Source organism: Vanessa tameamea, chromosome 13 (assembly GCF_037043105.1).
Source record: "Vanessa tameamea isolate UH-Manoa-2023 chromosome 13, ilVanTame1 primary haplotype, whole genome shotgun sequence".
NCBI lineage: Eukaryota > Metazoa > Arthropoda > Insecta > Lepidoptera > Nymphalidae > Vanessa > Vanessa tameamea.
The window spans coordinates 5,543,674-5,564,356 of NC_087321.1; the positions used below are offsets into that span (position 1 = coordinate 5,543,674).

Below are 20,683 nucleotides of genomic sequence, written 5' to 3' on the forward strand. Positions count from 1 at the left end.
TGTATATATTTATTTTTTAGAAAATACTGCTAATAGATTTAAGTACGTGATAAATAAATACTGGGCATTCGTAATTCGTACGTGTAGCGCCCATATTAATATGGCTCTATGGTTATGTGATATTATAGACAATTATAGATTGTAGAATGTAGTCTTTCGAACACTTGCACTTGGGAGTTATGTTATTGTGTCAGAATTTTGTATGAAATTGTACCTTTGTGTAATTTTGTCATTGTATTGATTGGATATTTTAGTCAATCGTGTTGTATTAAAAGTAGATTGAAAGGTGCTTTTGTAAAATCTGAATTCATGTAAGTAACCATTATTATTAACACGCTCGTAGTATTTTCTTATACTTAAATCGTTTGTAAACAATTTTTCAAAGTAATGCTGAATTATGAATCGTTAAAAAGAGACGATGCTTTTTATAAATATTTCAATAATTTGGGTTATGGTAAAACCTTGCTTTATGGATTTTTCATATGACCTCCACGATAAAGTCGCAGAGCGAATACCGTTTTCTATGTATGTGCACAAATTTATTATTTAACATAAAAAAAGGAAAAATCACGTGACAACCCGTCACAATATTTTACTGCTGGGCAAAGGCCTGCTCTCCTGCCAAGGATGAAGCCTTAGCGTATATCTCACGTGTTGGTGGAAATTTGTTATATTGTAGAATATCATCAGTAACACATAGTATTTCTTTCATTGCCTTCACCAATTCAGTTCTTCCTTGTTTATTTAAATTAAAGTACAAATTAGGATATGTTGTATGATTGTATGTATGGTATTTGCTCAGATTTGATCCTTAAGATTGTTCTGTTTTCAAGAAAAGTAATCTAATATTTAGCCCAGTTATATTAATTAAACATAAATTTTATACAATTATTTGATCATTCCACTCTTTACTCACAGGTGACAATATATCAAAATGGCATCAACTACGATGATAGAGACAGTGACTATCACTCGACCACTTAAGGTAAGAGGCTTTCTTCTTTTATGTGAAAAATTATTGGTTGCCAAGGAATTTTTGATAATATGTTGTTTCATTTTAAAGGATTTTAAATATAGTTTAATTCAATGTGGGCCGTTAAGATCCTATTTAGCAAATTTCCCACCCAAACCCACATTTTAGGTGTCAATGTGTCTATTGCTTGGATTAATCTCATATTCTAGGTATGTGCAAGACATGCTAAGTATTTTAGCAAGTTCTTTGAAATTCTACAAATTTCATCTAACATGCAACATGTTTCATTTTTTTTGTTTTTTGTTAAAATGAATAATTTTCAACAATTTTTCCATTATAAATTCATTTATATGTTTATTTCTTTTTAAAAAAATGTGTAATTATTCATTTAATTTTTATCTGTTTGTTCCTTTGAATTCTCTTGTTATATCTAAAAATATAACATTATCTCTGAGTATTAGTCACACAGTTGCTATTGTATAGTAATTAACTTATGCATGCATTGGGAATGTTTCTAGATGACAATATAATAGAGTCGGTGTACTTTATTGTTTCTTTGAATAGGGACATAGGTTTTTCTTACAAAATTTACTGATTGGTCGTAAATATATATGTTAATTAGTTTTCTGTCCTATTTCATATGATGATGCAATGTACACTTTCCATTTCCTACCTTTGAATTTGAAATTAAAAAAAATCTTTCTTAGTGAACATTTACGTCGCGAAAGGAGTAACTATGCTGAATTTGAAGGCAGTCGGTTATATCGTTTTGAAGCTTTTGTGACGAGTCAGTCAGTGATATTTAACTTATATATGTATATAGATTAATGATATAAGTTATAAGTAATTCGATTATATCCAATAGTTTTTGTTTGAATGTATATTTCAGCAAGGATACCTAGATATAAGCTATTATATTATAATTGAAAAACATAAACATAACATAACATAATCAGCCTGTAAATTTCCCACTGCTGGGCTAAGGCCTCCTCTCCCGTTGAGGACAAGGTATGGAGCATATTCCACCACGCTGCTCCAATGCGGGTTGGTGGAATACACATGTGGCAGAATTTCGTTGAAATTAGACACATGCAGGTTTCCTCACGATGTTTTCCTTCACCGCCGAGCACGAGATGAATTATAAACACAAATTAAGCACATGAAAATTCAGTGGTGCTTGCCTGGGTTTGAACCCGAAATCATCGGTTAAGATGCACGCGTTCTAACCACTGGGCCATCTCGGCTCAATAATAATTGAAATGTACTATATTATTGAATTAAATTGAATAACATCAAAATTGATAAAGTAAGAGGAACGGGACAAACATTGAGCTTTAGTAACATTAATCTCTAATCCAATAAAAAGGTAAATGGTAGATGGTGTACATTTTATCTGTGAATACTTTCAAGTGCAAAAAACCTAGTATTGGATTAGCCCATATGCTTTTGCACTGTTAGTGGTCACTTGAATCGTGATGCAAACGCACGGAAACTTAGCAGCTAGTTCTTTATGGCAACCGTCCGAACTCGCTAGACGAATGTTGGGAGAGAGGCCTTCTCCTGTTCCACCAACAAGGGAATTATGGCCTCCACCAGAACCAATTTTAAGCATAAGCACGCTACAACTGGCTTATCAGCAAAATGAAGACATATCACCGCGACACGCATTAACTCGTCCTTCTCAACCCTACGGTCCTACTACCGTGCCTATTGAATGCGATGCGAGTCCGCGCCTTTGTACTGTGGGCACGAACACGGATCCTCCTCCCACAGTTTTGAGTCGAATAAGAGATTTTCTCCGGAGAGATAACGATTTGATTTCATTGCCATCGTCAATACAACTTTCTGTAATGAAAATGGAAACACAAATAGAACAAAATAAAGAAAATCCAAGTCATCGTACCGTTAATGGCATTAAGAAAGCAATATCAGGGGCTAAATATCGCGTAACTCCGAACTCTGAGGGCATTGCAAGTCCCAAAATTGTATATGATACTTCAAAGCCAGGCGATCGAATGGTTACAACATTTGGTGCAAATAATTCTCGAAAATGGTTTAGACTACCGTCGAGATCAGAGTGCTCTCGTCGTTTTCGTACATTTAAAACATTTTGTTGCCAACGATCTCAGGATTCATCACATCGTCAGTGTCATCGTCCGCCTTTACAAATAACTCAGGTGTGAAATTCAAGAGGATCATTTAAAGAAAGCTGTTTTAATATGTTTATATTTTTAATAGTTTACTTTATAATGCACCAAAGGCTATCTTTGTTATAGTAAAAAGCTAAGCATTGTTCACGGTTTTTGTAGAGTGACCGAAGTTTAAGTAGCGTTTTGGCTAATAAACGTTCCTTCGTAAACTGCGTTTTGTTGACGCTCGAAAGGGTGGCAGATGTGAGGTGTAGGGCGTCGGGCGGGCAGTCTCGCGTCAGGCGCCGCGCCGCCCGGTTCCACCGCCCAATAAATGCCGAGAACTAGCTATTCGGACGTATCCCTGCTGTCTATTTATTCCCCAAACACTACTTGTCTCTCTTTGTTCCAGTGTTCTATTTCATTCCTTAACAATTGAAGTGGTGCAATTATACGACGAAGTTATTATTTAAATAAATCAAAGGTGGTTTTTGTAGGATCACGAAGTCGGCGCGTCTCAATGCGCAAAACTCGTAACATAACCAAAAATTTGGTGAAATGATATGATATGTAATTTTTATTTAATAGCAAGTATTTTTAAATTTTGATATTTCTTGAGTGGAGCTTATTTTCATCTCTAACCTAACAAACAATGAAAATACCTGAGGAATTAATACACTGTTTGTTACCAAGGACGTCATAGTTTGGCCTAATTTCTTGTACTAATTCTCATGACACAGATTTTTTTCCAATCCTCGTCACCCCGGTTATATATCTAAATAGCTAATAATTTTACATTAAATTTGCAAACGTTAAAAAATAAAAAAGTATGTACTATGTTAAATATTGATATCAAATTAAAGTTTCAATTCAATTGGATTGAATGGAATGAAGTTTAAATAGTTTAAAATTTTTGTTCTAAGATAATAATTGTTTCCCGCGATGGTAATTTTTATGCGTAGAATATCTGTGACATATTCACACTTAAAGCTATATATTTTAAAGTTACTTTGAGAATTAATTGTAATAGGTTAGATTTTTGGAAATCCTTTAACTTATCTTGTTCTCTGGATTTTTTTAGAAAAATATAGGTCGTACGTATTCGAGTAATTTAGTTGAATGTCTTTAAACCCAGGACATTTTGAAAACGGTAATATTGAGTGCAAACAGACAAAAAAAAACAACAAACAATTTCATCTAATGCGTGTTTCTGTTGTTAAAAGGTTCTATTTAACTCTTGCAACATAATTTTAAATAAGTTCCATTCAATTCAACCCATTCAGACAGTCAATTTTAAACAAATTTTTGGTGCTAGTGACAAATATATCTAACCTAGTATACTAAATTTTTACATCGATTAAATAAAATCTTATTTTTAAATTAGGAACATTATCAAATGTAGATGAAGAACAATTTTAATTTTAATATTTTCCTTACATTCTCCAGGCTCGCGACAGCCAAAGACAACGAAATAAAAAAACTCCCATGCATTCGATCACTCGGGACATTCTAGTTACAGTTTATTGTTTGTTAATGTTAGGTTAGGCTTTCTATTATTGGATTTAACGTTGGCGCTCTGCAAGTCTTCTACATCCGTTAATAGACTTAATAAATGAGTACGAACGAATCCTTTTGTTTGTTTTAAACCACAGTTTACCGTCATGATTTTTTATTTTCATTAATACTTTCGTAGTACTCTTAATATTGAAATTAATTTTACATTACACAAAATCTTGTTTTTGTAATTATTATATTTAAATAATAATAAAAATTGAAATTGCTTAAATGAATTAATTTTTTTTGGTCGTGCTAAGTAGTCATTGTTACTGTTTTTAATTCATTTTTTTTTTAAATTTTTTATTTTAAATTTTTGTTATATTTTCAAGTAACCTGGAAATAAAATCTATAGCATTTCAGATGGTCAGTACAAGTTGAAATTTAATATACGAATATATTTAAATTATTATTAGGGTTAGTAGTAAAAGTTAAGAAATAGCCTGTCAATGTGCAATTGTGCCACAGGAGATTTGGAGACTTGGAAATGCGGTTTTTTGGTGAATATACTTTTGGCAGATTATCACCCGACACGTACAGGTTTCCTCACGACGTTTTCTTTCACCGACGAGCAGGAGATGAACTATAATCACAAATTAATCTTATGAAAATACAGTAGTGCTTGTCCGGTTTGAACTATAAGAATGATATTTTCTAAATACTGGGCTATCGGAGTTAATTTTTAGGTTAACTAAATTCATCTAAAGAAAATGTGTTTAAATATCGTGTTTTAAAAACACAAAATACTTATTAGTATATTAATATTAACTAGGAATGAGATTTTTCATTTAGCGTTGTACGATGCAGCTGCTCTCATTCAATACTTTTTTTTCATAATTACTGAAACGCATAACCCGCTGGTATTCTCTCTCTACATTTAATTCGCACTCTGACCTAATTTCAAGATTCCGAGTGTTTCTAACTTCCTGCTTTTTATTAAATAACCTACCGTAGTTCGATGTTATTTCTAGGCATATTTATTCATTATATATAATTACTTGAATTTTTAAATAGTTCAAGACAGCCTCGTAATTACTTTTTTGTTTCAGCATAATAACAATCATTTTGTTTACTTTACTCCACACTACCTATAAAAGTGTAGCTACTTAAAAAAAATCGTTCAAATACTGTCTATAACTTGAAAACTTAATTTTCATAAGTGTGTGTAGTTCTATATTACTTGTAACGTGCCAAGCAATGTGTTAAGTGTACACATCTTGGCGTGGTTTTCGTGTTCCGTCAAAGCGTGCGCGCATGCAGGGGCGCGCGGGCGCCGGCCCGGGCGGGCTTTGCTCGCACCCGCGCGCCCTGCCGCCCGTATTACCGCCACCGCCGCAATTTGCTTCTGAACAAGACGAGATGCCAGCCAACCAAATTGCACAGGTTATACAAAATGTTCAACATTATTATGTACCTATATAAAATAGTAGATACTTTTTAGTTGATATGAGTACAGCAGGCATACATAATATTATCATAATATTGTTAATAAAATCATGTCTGCAATAAGTGCCCCAAGTGCTAGTCTGCTTTGCAAAGAGAAGTCGAGATTCATAGAATTTCTTATACAGATTCATCATGACGATCGTCTTGTAGGTTGTAGATTCTTTAGATTTTGATATATTTATTAATAAAACATTAAAAACAAACCAATTTTTATTAAATATTAAAATCAAGTATTTTTTCATTAAAACGATTACATCGAAGACGATATTTAAAAACATACAATCGGTATTCACAGACAGTATACCAGGCATTCAACGCTGAATAATTGTTTCTTAGTAAGAAAATTCACGATACTTACGCACATTTAGGTAATACAAAATTTCTATATAATTGCCGTATTAGTATCAGAAGTATGTAGTATGCATAGTTTTTGTTAAAAAAAACTGTAATTATTTTTTAATTTTTCAATATAATTTCCTTCGAGTGAAGTACACTTTTTATAACTTATATTTTATAATACCGTTAAAGGATACTAAAAATATTCATCGTTTTCCGAAGTGATGATTTGATTGACGACGACTGTGACTTCTTTTTGTTGTCATCCGAAAATATTCTGCCCGTAAGTTGTGCGTCGTGTGGTTAATTTCTGATGTATTGCAATGCCTGCCTCGCATCACATGCGGCGTGAACGGGCGCGTTGCCTTGCAGCGAGAGCATTCCACGTGCTAACTTCCAAAGTCGATACTGCACAACAGCCTCACGAGCCTTAGTCAATAATTTAGCATAATATTGGCCGTTCAATGTTCATTTTCTTAGGCAGATAAACTATTCATTAATTTCCGTCGCCATCCCAAAAAATAGTCACCTTTAGCTTAGACCCTTTTGCACCTTGAATTTCTTCGGACTTTTGTTTAAACTCTGTAGAATCCATGCAAATTACGGTGGCAAGGTCGTAAATTTCGGGATAATAATAGTCTAGATAATAAAGACTAGCTTCAAAAAATCTTGCAGCTCCCGAGTCGTCGTTGCTTGTCAATCAGTGTGAGCTTCACAGTACCCAGCGCGTACTATTTTTGTACATATTTCAATTGTCGTATAATTTTAATTTCTCTTTCTTTAATTTAATTAAAATTTAATTAAAATCTGCCATACTTTAATACTTCAGTTGGATACTGCAAAATTTTCAACTTTTTGTACATTGTCCTCGGCCACTGGACTTCACAGCTCTTATTAAGTGGTACATTTTTCATCATCGCTTACGAAGGCTGAAGAACAGAAAATTCTGAAGAACCATGGTAATCTCTTAATCTCCTCATTAGTATTTTTCGGTGATAAAATTACGAGGAATTGTGGATTCGGTTGACATTTGTAGATCAACTGTTTGACTTATGAAAATATTAAGGATTGTTTTTATATCTGCGCTGAGTCTTGCGATAAGTGATTGGCATAACGAGCTAATTAGTCATCGTAATGTACATGCAGCAATTCAAGATAGTCTCGGACTCTTAAAAGAACGATCAATAATAATATATAATCCTGAAACGGACACAAACCTTAATGTTCCGATAATATGTGGTAGGGCTTTGTCCAAGCCCGTACGTTGTGTTCCGACTTGAACAGAAGTGACCCAATGTAACTATATTCGCAAGAGACCCTTACATTACATTAGCTTCCAAGGTGTTTGTGCATTTGCGATTGATAGTTAAAATTTTTATAAGTGCCAAAGTCTATGGGTAGTGACCACTTATCATCAAGTGGCTCACCTGCCACCTTAAAATAAAATAAAAAGATCTGAAACATTGATCCAATTCTTATTAACTACGATATTACTCTGAATGGACACTGGTCGTTTGCAGTACAACGATGTATTACTAATGTGGACTTTTTAATTTTATTCATAATATCAGAAACTGGCAGCAACTAATTGGTAATTGAGCCTTGTTATGCACAAGTTATTTGACGTCATGAATGAAGGCGTATTGATATTGGAACAATTGTATTAAAAGTCATAGAACTGTTGAATGAAGTGTAAATTTCATAGAATTGAGTATGAGTGATCGAAATAAGTCAAACGTTAAATTTGTATTATTCACTCCCATTTATTGTATAAGTTTTGTGTCCCATGATCCTGTTACACGTGTCCGAACCAGAACCCCCCAAATCAAAGTCGTTTTGTTATTTAATGAATTAAATCCCTCTTACTGGCATCCTGTGCATTGTTCGATTGAAAGATTACAAGGGTTTAAGAAGTACAGTCACTGTTTTATAACATACGGAATTTGACCTAAAATAAATAGTATCTATTATTTTCCAAAAACTATGGAATCGTTATCGGCTTTGACATTTTTTTCTAGAAAATAATGCTCCATTTAATCAAAAACTAAAAAAATATGTTTTAAATTTTTTATTTTAATTAGTTTTTGCCCAGTGGTCCATCAATATCATTATAATTTAAATAAACATTAGTATGAATTTGCATGTTACAAACATTTTTTTTTATTCTAAGAAAATGGCTTTTATGGATAGCTTTAGCTCGTCAACAGCAGCCAAAAAAAATATTAGTTGACAAACCAGAGGAGAAATACATACGGAACCGTTTTGTCTTTGCCTATTTTTATATAGATGATATATAATAAACAAAAGATGAAAACACCCGGTAAGTCGTCGCTAATACAACAGTTTATGTCGGACTTGCTTGAGACGTTTGACTCCACAAACAGCTGATGGCAGTCAAGTCCGAGCGCGCAGTCCCGGCCCCCGATCGATGAACATCGCACGCCCCCGCTTCTCCTCGAGACACCATGCGGCCTCTCACTTTCACGTTTTTCTTACCCTCGCTTTTGTATCGTCTCATCGTACAATCCGTTATAATTTCTAGTTCAACTTTTGCTTATAGCGAGACGCGTGCTTGATGGATGACAAACTATGCGGCCCCGTCGGACTGGGAAACATTTTGTCTTTCATGTTCATTTTAGAAAAAGTTTTTACTTTATATGCTGTATTTTCATTTCTTAGATTCTTAGCACTCAGAAAGTATAATAGGTCAGTTTTGTTACAGTAAAAAGAACATTTAAAAAAAATAATAATTAACAAATTTTGTTTGCTACTATTCTTCTTATTCTTTGTTTTATCTACTTCTATTATATTCTGTACTACTGATGTTCTTTTTGACATCATATAGAAGTTGAATTGAATTTAAATAGAAATTGTATTCGAGAAATAGTCGATTCCATTTATTTTTTCAAAGTCAGTAAAAAACATGTATAAATTAAACAGTATATTTATTATACGGATGAGTTTCGCAATCGGTGTCGTGATAATCGTAGAAAAAAATGCTAAACAACACAAAAAAAAAATTTTTTTTTTAATGATAAGTCGTCGACGAGGCATCTGTCGCATCACAATCTCACAATTCAGTTGATTCTGAAACATCCTGTCAATTTATCACCAAACTGAAATCTGTGGCGAAATATGTCAAATATTATTTTTCAACTTTTTCAATATGATAGTTGAAGAGTGTTTTAATATGGAATAGACAACACAATGTGGGCAAATACAAGTCGTGTGGATTTTTGAATAAAATAAGTTTAACAAGTATAATGTGATTTGTATTCTTTTTGCTGTCTTGACTCATAGTCGTTTCACACACACTAAGATATCTTGTAAGCTCGAGCGTCACTCAAATAATGTACGCCGATGATTTAAAGCGGAGGGGCGAGTCTTCGTTACTTAATATATCTATACAATTTGTGTTTCATGTATTATTCGATAGTTCTGCAAATATATTATATGGGAAATCATGTAATGATGATATGAAATGAGAAAATGATTGTAATATAACAACGTTACAATAAATATTCCTGGTATTGACATATTCAATAAAAAAAACTTGTAATTTTAATTGGCTTCTCCATCTTTGTGTTTGGTGGTTTGATGAAATGTTTATTTCGTACATTGAGTGGTGTTTACCTTTTACCTTTGTTTAAGTTAAATTGTTGTTCAGTTAATTGTGTACGTTATAAACATTTGTGTACAGTAACAAACTGGTGTAACTCTTTCAATAAATAAATAAAGGGTACAAATTTTTTGAGCTGTTATTTAAATATTCGAGACGTTATTATGATCAGTTGAAAAACATCGCGGTTGATTAATTATTGTGACAGTAAAACACGGACAGTAATAAAAAAACAATTAGTCGGTTCTTTTATCATACAATGTCAATTATAAAAATAATTTAGGAGTCCAATAACTGAATGACCGGTAAAAATGATGGGATGAGGTCAGTTTAGGTTTTTTTTTTTTATAAATAGTACTACATCCACAGGCTCACTGTTGCCCTTGCCTTTTAGGTTAGGTTACTTTACTGCTTAGCTTACTCTAGATTTCCTACCGACAAATTCCGATTTATTACTGCCCACACGTAACCGCTCGTTCAATAATTTTTACCGCCCATTTAATTATTTTCCTGCTCTGTTATATATTCACTGATCAATTTCATTATTTTTTATTACACGTTTTTGTTTACTTTACTGCTTATTTTAACCGCTGAACTAGTTATTAAACGTGCCATTTATAATTTTTAACTTACCAAAACCGCTATTTACATCTGCATCTTTAATTCAGAGCCATAAATAAATATGTTTATATTAAGTCAGGCCGACAGTTTTGTCATTGGTCGACTGTCGGCTTTATGTCGTGAAACTTGTCGATGTAGGTTCTTCACAAATTAGTTGTGAGTTGTCTTCAAAACCAAATCGTAGTCTGTGTTATAAATCATAGTAAATGTGTCGTTGGTAATTTATCAGCTTATGTGAATAGTGTTCTACAAAACGTACGCCGATATTCACTCGACGCAGTTGTCGGTAAATAAACGCTATAGTCGATCTGACCTATTGTAACCTAATCAATCGATGATTACACATTAATAGGCATTTGTCCCAAATAATGTTACGATCTTATGAAACGTTACGCAGAACTAATAATATTATTATTTACTGTCAGGAAAAAAACATTCGGATGAATGAATTTAATAAAACAAACACGTCTTATTAAATTATAAGTATGCTCTCTGACAACTATAATAGGACATCAATCAAACAAGTGGTTTTAATTTTTTTTAATTTTTTTATTTCAGGTGATAGCGTTAATATGCGGCCTTCTTGTGGTGATACTCATGGTGTTAGGCCTGGCGTCAGCCGATTGGTTAATGGCGGCTGGCTGGAGACAAGGCCTGTTCATGCACTGTATAGATCCAGAGGCTCCCACACCACTTCCCTTCGACATTACAGCACAACCTGGTTGCTACGCTGCGAGACCCGCGCCATACATCAAGTAAGTTCTAATTCATATACTTGTACAAGAAAGTGATACGATTCAAATAACAATTCGTAAAATTTTATAAGAAACTTATACTTTAAAGTTTTTTTTAGGGAAAATTTGTTCTAAATCCTTCTTTTTGCAGCGTCATGCGCCTGAGATTTAACTTTCACCACATTTACGTGGAATGACTCACATATTAATTAATATTTACTAACAGTCAAATTTTATAACATGACGCGTATCCGATCTCTTTTAAGACGACCTTATTTTGACAAAAAATAATTTATTAATAATTAGTTATTAATTTAGAATTGGTTAACAAGCGCATAAAGGGCTATAAAATTATTTCTTTTTTACCATTTCACCTTAAAGTATTAATACAATTTTGGTATTGATACTGTAATTTAAAATATTAGATAAGAGTAATTTCGGATATTCTTTCCAGGTTCTTCTCAGTAGAACCTAGGTACCGGTTCGAAGCGATGGTAGTTTTACATTTATATACAGTTCTGTAAAATGACGATCTAAAGAGATTGTGAAAGTATATTTTGACTTGTATTGGTTTTAGTGCTAATTGAATATTATAATAAATCATGTCCAAATTTATGAAGATCTACTATCGATGAAGTGTACAGTTGCGTATTATTAATCTAATAATATGTGTAGCTTTCATCAACCTGTGTTCGTCTACAGATGAACATCCTCTATAGGACATTGAGTCAAAGAATCGGCTCTTATTTTCCAACCTCCATCAACCATTTTAAAAGTCAGCACATTAAGAGGTCGCTTTTTAAGGAAGCTCAGGAAGTCTTTGTTACAAGTATCGAGACAACCGTGATCTAGTGGCCGTGGTATAAGTGTATTTGATAAAAAAAAAAATCGGTGGCGATCCGAAGCGTGGGCTTTTAGAAAGAAACACTATAAAGCAAACAATAATAATAACTATTTGAGTATTCATATTAATCTCCACTCAGCGAGATATAGAAAAATATGATACGTCAAAAGAATAAAAATGTGTCCAATAACAGTTATTCTAACAGTAGATTATATGCAGAAATGCATACTATATACGTCAAATTAGATTATTTATAGATATATGCCGAAATTATATTAGCAAGGACAACACGTTTTATTGCCTCAATTGATGGCGCACCGTTCGAACATAGTATCGTCGAAAAAATGCCATCACTCTAGTTACTTGTGTGTGCAATGCACCAACAGTAGTTTAGTATTTTCATCTACATACTTATTAAGTCCTTAATGTAAAATAATTATTATTTAATAATTGCTTAACCATGTAATAGTTGGTCTCAATAATAACCTATGTTTCATACACAAGTGTATCTTAATAATTATTTATAATGTTCATGTTTAAAATGTTGATAGAATTGCATTCCGGTGTTGATAAGACATACAATTGCAGGTTATCGTAAGTTTTATCAACGTCAGTCTTTTTAAAGATTAAGATATGAAATATATTTTTGTATTTTATTCTACATATTCAGTTGGTAAATTATTTCTCATTTAATTGTCAATCGAAGTCGGTCATTATTGTTGTTTGGAATTTTTACAATAAGATGTTGATAAATCGATTTTGTATGGCTAAAAAGCAATTTAACAAAATTCTGAATGCTTGACCTTCTATGTTACAAATATCTTGTTTTTTCTAATTTCGACATTTTATATTTTATACCATAAATAAAAACGGTTGTTATTATATATGTGGCATGGTTAGGTTGGGTTATAGATTTTTTAATAAAGAAATATTTTTTAAGACGCCCAACAAGGTTATGATAATGTACAGTTAAAACCAGAAATAACAACATTAATGTAACTTTATAATATAAGGCAAGAAATTACAACCCAACTAAACATGTGTGGGTAGGTATAATGTGTGTATAGTATCTATAGGTATCTACTAGTATAACTACATAATTTAGATACATGATACTTATAGATACACACATACTTTATCGTAATAACTAGGTTAATGACCGATTGTTGAACGTGCTATAACAATAATGTAATGAACATTGGCCTAACAAATGCGATCGCTTCGTGCAGGGCTGCGGCGGGGCTGTGTGTGGCGACGCTAGCGACGGACGTGTGCGGCGCGCTGCTCACGGGGCTCGGCCTGCGCTCGGCCGACCACCGCACTAAGTTCCGCTACTACCGGTTCGCGGTGCTCGCCATGTCACTTGCGCGTATGTTATATTCATCATTCGCTCACACTGACCATGAAACACATATCTTTGTATATTTCAATAATAAACTTTGCAGTGCTCGTAGGATGGACGGCGAAATAATGATGATTCGACAATAGTTTCACATTTGAAAACCATAGATTGAACTATATTTATGTTAATGTTTATAGTAGATCATTTTGGGAATCGAAATTATTTATGATATCTAAAAAGATACATTCTTATGAATGAACCCTATGTACTAGTAAACAACTTATACTTTATAATTAATTTATTTCATGTTAAATACAAAAGTTTTGCGTTTTATTTATTTGTTCTAAATGTGTATAAAAGAATCATTGTCTCGCTGTTCGTTAAGGTGTTAAGTTACTAGTTCCGCCTCGTGCACATCGGTCGGCGTGCTCGTCACGGTGGCGTTTAGTTACTTATATTAATGTCAGTACTGTCACATGACACGACTAGAGCTCTATGAACAAACCCGAAACTCGATGGCGAAAATTGGTATGAAAAGTTAGAAAGAGATAGGCGACATAAATAATGCTTTTGGAATACGCGCATCACGATAGCGTTAGACACATTATGTTTCATTCCCCTGCGAGCATTAGATGAATAACATAAACAAATTAAGCACATGCATTTTGCATGCGAGTTTGAAGCTGCAATCTTTGGTTAGGATTCACGTGATATAACTACTGGGCTATTATTATATATATATATATATATATATCATAATTCTTATTAATGCTTTTTTATATTTGTCTTTATAAATGAGCAGCACTAATTATGTACTACATGATTATCATCATTAACTGATAAGTAACACAGACATCAACCTTGACTAGGTTCTCTGCGCAGTGTTAGATTAGCATGTTTTGTTGTTTAAAAATAAAAAACTGCTTTTTTTTAAAATTTTTTTTTTTTCATTAATAGAAAGCACTAAATGAGCTATATTATCAATACATTTCGATTTAAGTCGCAGTGAGTAGCTAGCATTTTAGGATGCAGGAGACTGCTAGTTGAATTAAAAGCCAACATATTTCTAATTTTTGACCAAGTAATTTGAGCGTGAAATTTAATTTTGCTGCACTAAATGAGAACTTAACATCCCGCATATTTCGAGTGATTCTGCATTCATAAAATTTAAAATCTGGGTCCGATATTATTAGTATACTTATTGTTTTGTAACGAACTTGACATCGATAAAAATTTAGGGAGTATATATGCATTTTCTAAACAGCAAGGATTTAAAGTTGAATGAACGACAGAACTACCCGCCCGATCTGATGTCATTCAGCTCATATTGGACCACAAGAAGCGACGCAGAGTCTATTGAAACGTTTCTTCCAAAATGCTAAAATATTTTCTTTCTTACAGTGATGTGCATCTTAATAGCGCTTGTCATATACCCAGTATGCTTCGCCGCAGAATTGAATCTGGGTAAGTATTTGATAATATTGTAAACCTTTTCTTATATGTATGTTATAGAAGTAAATCTCCAAACCTTTATATGTCTATATAGACGGTCGAAAATGAGAACGCGTCGAAAAAAAAAGTGGCCACTAATACACGCACACTAGTAAAGTAGTTATGATGTTTGGCGAGTGTCAAATGTAGCGGTCACGCACACTAAGATTTGATTTCTTTGTTTTATTCGTTTTGTAGTGTGACATTAGCTTGATATATAAATGATCAAACTTCCAAACAATGAATTCGGACGAACATAATTCAGAAGTTCTTTTACAACTTGTGTATTATTTTCAAATACTCTTATTATTATTATCGTTATATTTAGTGCTATTAGTGGACGTTTTTTTTGGGATAATGGGCAAACTAAGTTATCTCTAAATTTAACAATTATGTACATATATGTATATATCATATGTAAGTTTAAATTTTATAAACTGACTCATCTATGATTGATGATGAGATATGGCTCTCGATTCCGAGGTTCAAGGGAGTCGAATCCCCGTCGAGGCTTTAAAAAAAATCTCAGTTATAAACTTGGTACTGTAACACAGATTGGTTTCTCCGACATTTAATTTTAATAAAATTAAACGAATTCTCTGTTACAATATTTTAATGCAGATAGCGATAACATATTGTCGGTGATTAGGTAACAGGTCGGTGTGGGAGTTTGGATGGGCGTATGGCGTAGGCTGGGGCGCCGCCATCTTCCTGTTCGGAGCCGTCGTGTTGCTGCTTTGCGACAAGGAGAGCGAAGAGCTCTACTACAAGGAACGGAAAGTGAGTATAGAAAAGGATATGTACGTCGCAAGTGTTAATAAACTAGTTTTTACCGGTTCAATTGAGACCGACCAGTTTATTGACATTTGAATTTTAAACATCAATGAATATAAAGTAATTCTTCTATTCTTCTTCCGCTAGTGATTTTATTGAGCCCATAAAGTATTAAATCACAATATTTAAAAATGTCGCAGTCTTTGAAAAATCATCCCGATTTTCTTATATATAACAAACTCATGGCAAGTGCGGTACAGGTTTTTAAGGGTTTGTTTCGTTTTTAATTGTGGAAATATACAAAATTTGTAGCAAATAATTTCCGCTTAAAGGGCCCTTTTTCATTTGTGACGTTAACGACATATCACCTCAAATGGTTTCAGTTATCAATGTGTTCACGCGAGTCGATTAAAGTTGACCAAATTCGAAAGTCATTTAATTTTGACACTTACGTCAGAGCAACACACATTCATTTCATGAAGGCTTTTCTGAAGTTCCATTTTTTTGTTAACTTCAGCCGAATTTGTGAACGAAACTTACGTTAGTGGTTTCGTGTTAATAGATGTGTTTTGTTCATAAAATGTTAGTGAAAAATCAATCAATTGGATTGATACTTATATAGTTTCTTTCCTCTCCTTCATCTTAGTTGGCAGTGCTAAACCAAATTTTATTAATCCCCTAGAGCGAGTACATTCAACTAATGCATTGGTCAACTAAAGTCGGACCGTATGAGCCAGTTGGTAAATGTCAAGACGAGTAAAGATATTATATTTAGTTGTTCGCTTACTTTGAATTATAGTTAATTAAATTAGCATAAAATTGGCGTAATGGATATATTTTTTATCAAAAATATTTGAGCTCAGTTGTTAGAAATATAATCCTACAATGTCTGTGCTCGTCTTATACTGAATGTCATTCAACTACTTAGCGTTATGCTCCTCAGTTATCAAATTGCCTTTAATGTGATCGTTATAAAGTTGGAACTTTATCACTGTTATATTGAGTCTTGCTTTTAATATACTATATAAATAAAAATAATAGTTCTCAATGCGTCTCGACTTGGAGCTTAACCTTGTTGAATTTCTTTCTATTATTCCTCTTTGACCATAACGCTAAGTGTAAAAAATTGTGTCGTTATGAAGCTTTTCAATCAGATTGTTTATATGTGTTGAACGATTTATATCTGTTTGATCGAAAAATCTAGAAGTACATCGATTGCTAACTAACGTCATAGGTCGTATCTTAATTAACCCTTGTAACTAATATAGTTGTATTGTATAAATATATAATTAAAACAAAGATAATGACGTCATGTCTGTTAATATTTGAGATACGGTTTATGATTGGTTCGTCGTTCTTGCGAGCTATGTGTCAGCGGGTGTGTCGTGCGCAGGTGGTGAGCGGGGAGGGCGGCGGACGCCCCTAGGGCCGCGGGCGCCTGCCCGACCTCGTGCCGTGAGCGCGCTAGCGAACACACGCACCACACCTCACTCCGCACCACACTCCGCCCGCAAACCACACACTTTGAACACTCATCGACGATTGTACGACGATCAATTACTAAGTTAATCGTTCCGTTTCGAATCATTCGTTCGGGGCTGCGTGTTCCCGTTTAAAAGATTATTCTTATATTTTACTGTAACTTAAACTCACCGTCTAAGCGACGTTATTCGAAATTTGGCATATCATTTAAACTTTTATTAAAATTTACTCGACTGTTTACTATTATTGTTTTTACAAAAAGTACAATTGAATTGCGGTGTGGTTCGAAATGAAAGTGCAATATTGGTGGAATGGAAACTTATATCGTCGATTTTAGCTTATAAGCTTGTCCAGACTGTATTGAGTGTGGCTTTCTGTGTGGCTGTCGGGGTGCAAGCTGAAAACGCAAAGATAGACCTGGACATTTACAAGGTCTGCTGTGATTCCAATCGGATAGTGTTCGACTCGAATATTTGTTTTCTGAAGTTATTGCTCCTAGTGAGCTGATTTGTGTTATTTAATACGTCAACGTATAATGGCCATAGTTTAATTTACAAAAGTAATATAGATGATGTGCCTCAAAAATTTGCTTAATTCAATTTCAGTTTAATTACATTAAAAAAATAAATTAATTAATTAATTTTATTTAAGCTAACCATAAAATAAAAATATCACGGGTAGTTTTGAATTTGAACAAAAATAATCGGAATCTCAACACAATTTTAGTGGCGTCGATTTTAAGTAAACGATATGTATATGGGCGAGTATCGCCTCTCGGCCATATTTTGTTAACTTTTTAGTTTTAAGATTAAAATAATTAGGGCGTCGTCGTTTCGTTTAGAGCTGGCTCGCGAGCGCTCCTGCGACGGGCGGAACGCATTCAAAGTCATTCCGTACTCGCGTACCTCGAATGTAAACCGTTCCAAAGAGCGTCGCTTTTATTTATTCGCTTTAAGTTATTCGTCGTAGTGTGTACATGTAGTGGAGTAGTGATCGGTCGATATGCATTATCCGTGAGGCGGGCGTGGCGTGCGGCGTGGGTGTGGTGTGGCGGTAGTGGCGGCGGACGAGGCGCGCGAGGCGCTCGGGCAGGCGTTGGACCTGCGAGTAGTGTTACTGCACAATTAGTGTTACGTGTGAATGGACTCCGCTGATGAGTTATTACGGGCTATGACTACTGAGATATTTAAAGGAATTAATCGTACTCTTAAGAAGTTACCCATTACCGCGGCGCACTGAACCGTGTGACGTATATTTTTGTCGTATTTTAATAGAGTAGGTATGCGTGTGTACCGATCTATCGGTGATTATTTTTAATAATGACCAGTTCCGTTTGTTTTTATTCGGATAATGACTGTTTTGGAATTGAAATTAATTTCATGATAATCTCTATATTTTCTTAACACTTATTGATGTAATGATTTATAAGACGAAGACCTGTAATTACTCGAAAATGATTAGTAAATAGTATTATTATATAAAATAATATAATGATTAAGAAATGAATTCCATTAAATAGTTTTTTTTTAGTGACGTCTAGTGAAGAACTGAGTATATTAAGCGATAGTGGAGGTAATATCCATTTCAGCTTTGTATGTGTATTCTTGGTTATGGCTTTAATTCAACAAATTTACTGATTTCGTATATTTATTATTTTTACTATTGTTAATGTATTTTTGTCTTTTAATATTGAATATGTAAGTTAAGCAAATAAGTGTCGCATAACATTGTTAGATTGTCTTGTCATTCCAGTTCCATTTAAATACATACATTATAGAATCCTTGTCTCTATTATTCATACAGGTCACCATCATTATTTTTATCTAACGGTCTTACTTATAAACGTAAAATATAAAAGCGGTTGTTTATTTAAACAATGCTGTGTCTTCTTCCCTCGAATGTAATTTCAATCGTGATAGAAAGAGAGAAATCAGTATTACTAAACATACGTCAAGCAACGTTTGTAAATGAGGCCGTTAGTCTTCAATGATGTGCATTTAAGTACTCAAACTACATTTGTATTAAAGTATTTTTAGACGTCATTTGGCTTTAACGAAAATACTTAAACGCTAACTCTTTAAACACAAATCGTCGTAAAATGGATATAGATCTAATTTTTTTTTTTAGAATATAAGTAGTACCATAAAATTTTCAAATTCTGTATCTTTTTTTCAGCTCTCCCGATCCTATGTAAAAGTTTCTCCTGAATAATAAGTATTATGTTGTATGTACGTTTTACTTGGTATATGCAATACGAAGTAAAATTATAAACACGATTGTGTTTGTATTAATGACTGTATAATTGTTATCTCTAATAGAATACACACTGCCAATGTTACAACTAGTATATTTTTTGTTGGACAGCTTTATCATAATGTATTAAATTATCGTAAATATAAGTGTAAATTTTATATTATTTGAAAGTACTTCCTGTCATTGGCGTAGCCGGTATTTGTCTGGCGAGTGGAAGCCTCATTTAGCTGGCCTAAAGGAACTCATAATTGTAAGAAAAAATGTTTTATTCATACTCGTAATACAAAAAAGTACGAAGTTAAATGGAGATGTCTTTTTAAATTTTTTTTTTCCGTCGACCGAGCGATATTTAAACATGTAATAATTGTTGGGTTTATATTTTAATTGTGCCAAATTCAATGAATCAAGAATTATCTCTTTTTTTTTATTCATAGCTGTTGGTCTTTTAACGATTCCACCTTTCTTTGACCAAGACACGTAGTATCTCACTAGCACTTAGAATAAAGTAATTAATGAATCGTATTAATATAAATTTAATATAAACCATAAGGTTTAACATTATTTTGGTATGGTCGTGTCGACCAAGGCTTCCCCTCGCTACGTCTTTGGCTTTCGTATTATTTTAGTGAAGTTAAGATGGTTAGGAAGTGTTTTTAAGTGCCCATTATCTTCTGGCATGTAACAATTTGTATATTTTGTCATTTTTTTTTGTTACTTTTACTCTATAGACATTAGTTTTGTATTTATAGTATTTCGAAATGTCTGGAAAATTCTTGTAATTGTCCAACTGTTATAGATGAAAAATTGTATTTCCTTTTCAAAGTTAAAAACCATATCAATGAGATTATTAAATAAAGTACCTACATAGTACAATTGTAGTTTTATTTATCTTGTAATTTCAGTAACTTAAGATGACAAAATAAAATCACGATTTATAATAATGCTCCAATATCTATACTTCCCTAGCAATCATGCAATTGTTTTTAGTGACAGCTCAAACTTTTTTAAAACAAGAAATAGTTTTATATGCCAGTATTAAATGTTATGCCATATAAAATAATATTAATTAAAGTGTTATAAATTAT

General features: G+C 33.2%; 1 protein-coding gene and 1 pseudogene across 2 annotated transcripts; both read left to right on the plus strand.

Moving 5' to 3' along the window:
- The first annotated feature begins 138 nt into the window (after positions 1-138).
- LOC113397998 (uncharacterized protein) lies at positions 139-20,471 on the plus strand. Of its 2 annotated transcripts, XM_026636553.2 has the most exons (7): positions 139-311; positions 919-985; positions 11,237-11,433; positions 13,486-13,625; positions 15,000-15,062; positions 15,739-15,869; positions 19,521-20,471. In XM_026636553.2, the coding sequence occupies exons 2-7, from the start codon at positions 935-937 to the stop codon at positions 19,554-19,556; spliced, it is 618 nt and encodes a 205-aa protein (XP_026492338.1). In that variant the 5' UTR covers positions 139-311; positions 919-934; the 3' UTR covers positions 19,557-20,471. The 2 variants fall into 2 exon arrangements, with proteins under 2 accessions (XP_026492338.1, XP_064072668.1); XM_064216598.1 differs by lacking the exons at positions 139-311; positions 919-985 and adding an exon at positions 5,896-6,039.
- LOC113397997 (uncharacterized) lies at positions 2,329-3,327 on the plus strand (annotated as a pseudogene).
- Positions 20,472-20,683: the final 212 nt, after the last annotated feature.

Coding starts and splice junctions, on each gene's coding strand:
- LOC113397998 (XM_064216598.1), top strand. CDS start 5,911: ATGCAGGGGCGCGCGGGCGCCGGCCCGGGCGGGCTTTGCTCGCACCCG. Junction 6,040..11,236: donor CAGCCAACCAAATTGCACAG/GTTATACAAAAT, acceptor TTTTTATTTCAG/GTGATAGCGTTAATATGCGG. Junction 15,870..19,520: donor TCTACTACAAGGAACGGAAA/GTGAGTATAGAA, acceptor TCTTTTTTTCAG/CTCTCCCGATCCTATGTAAA.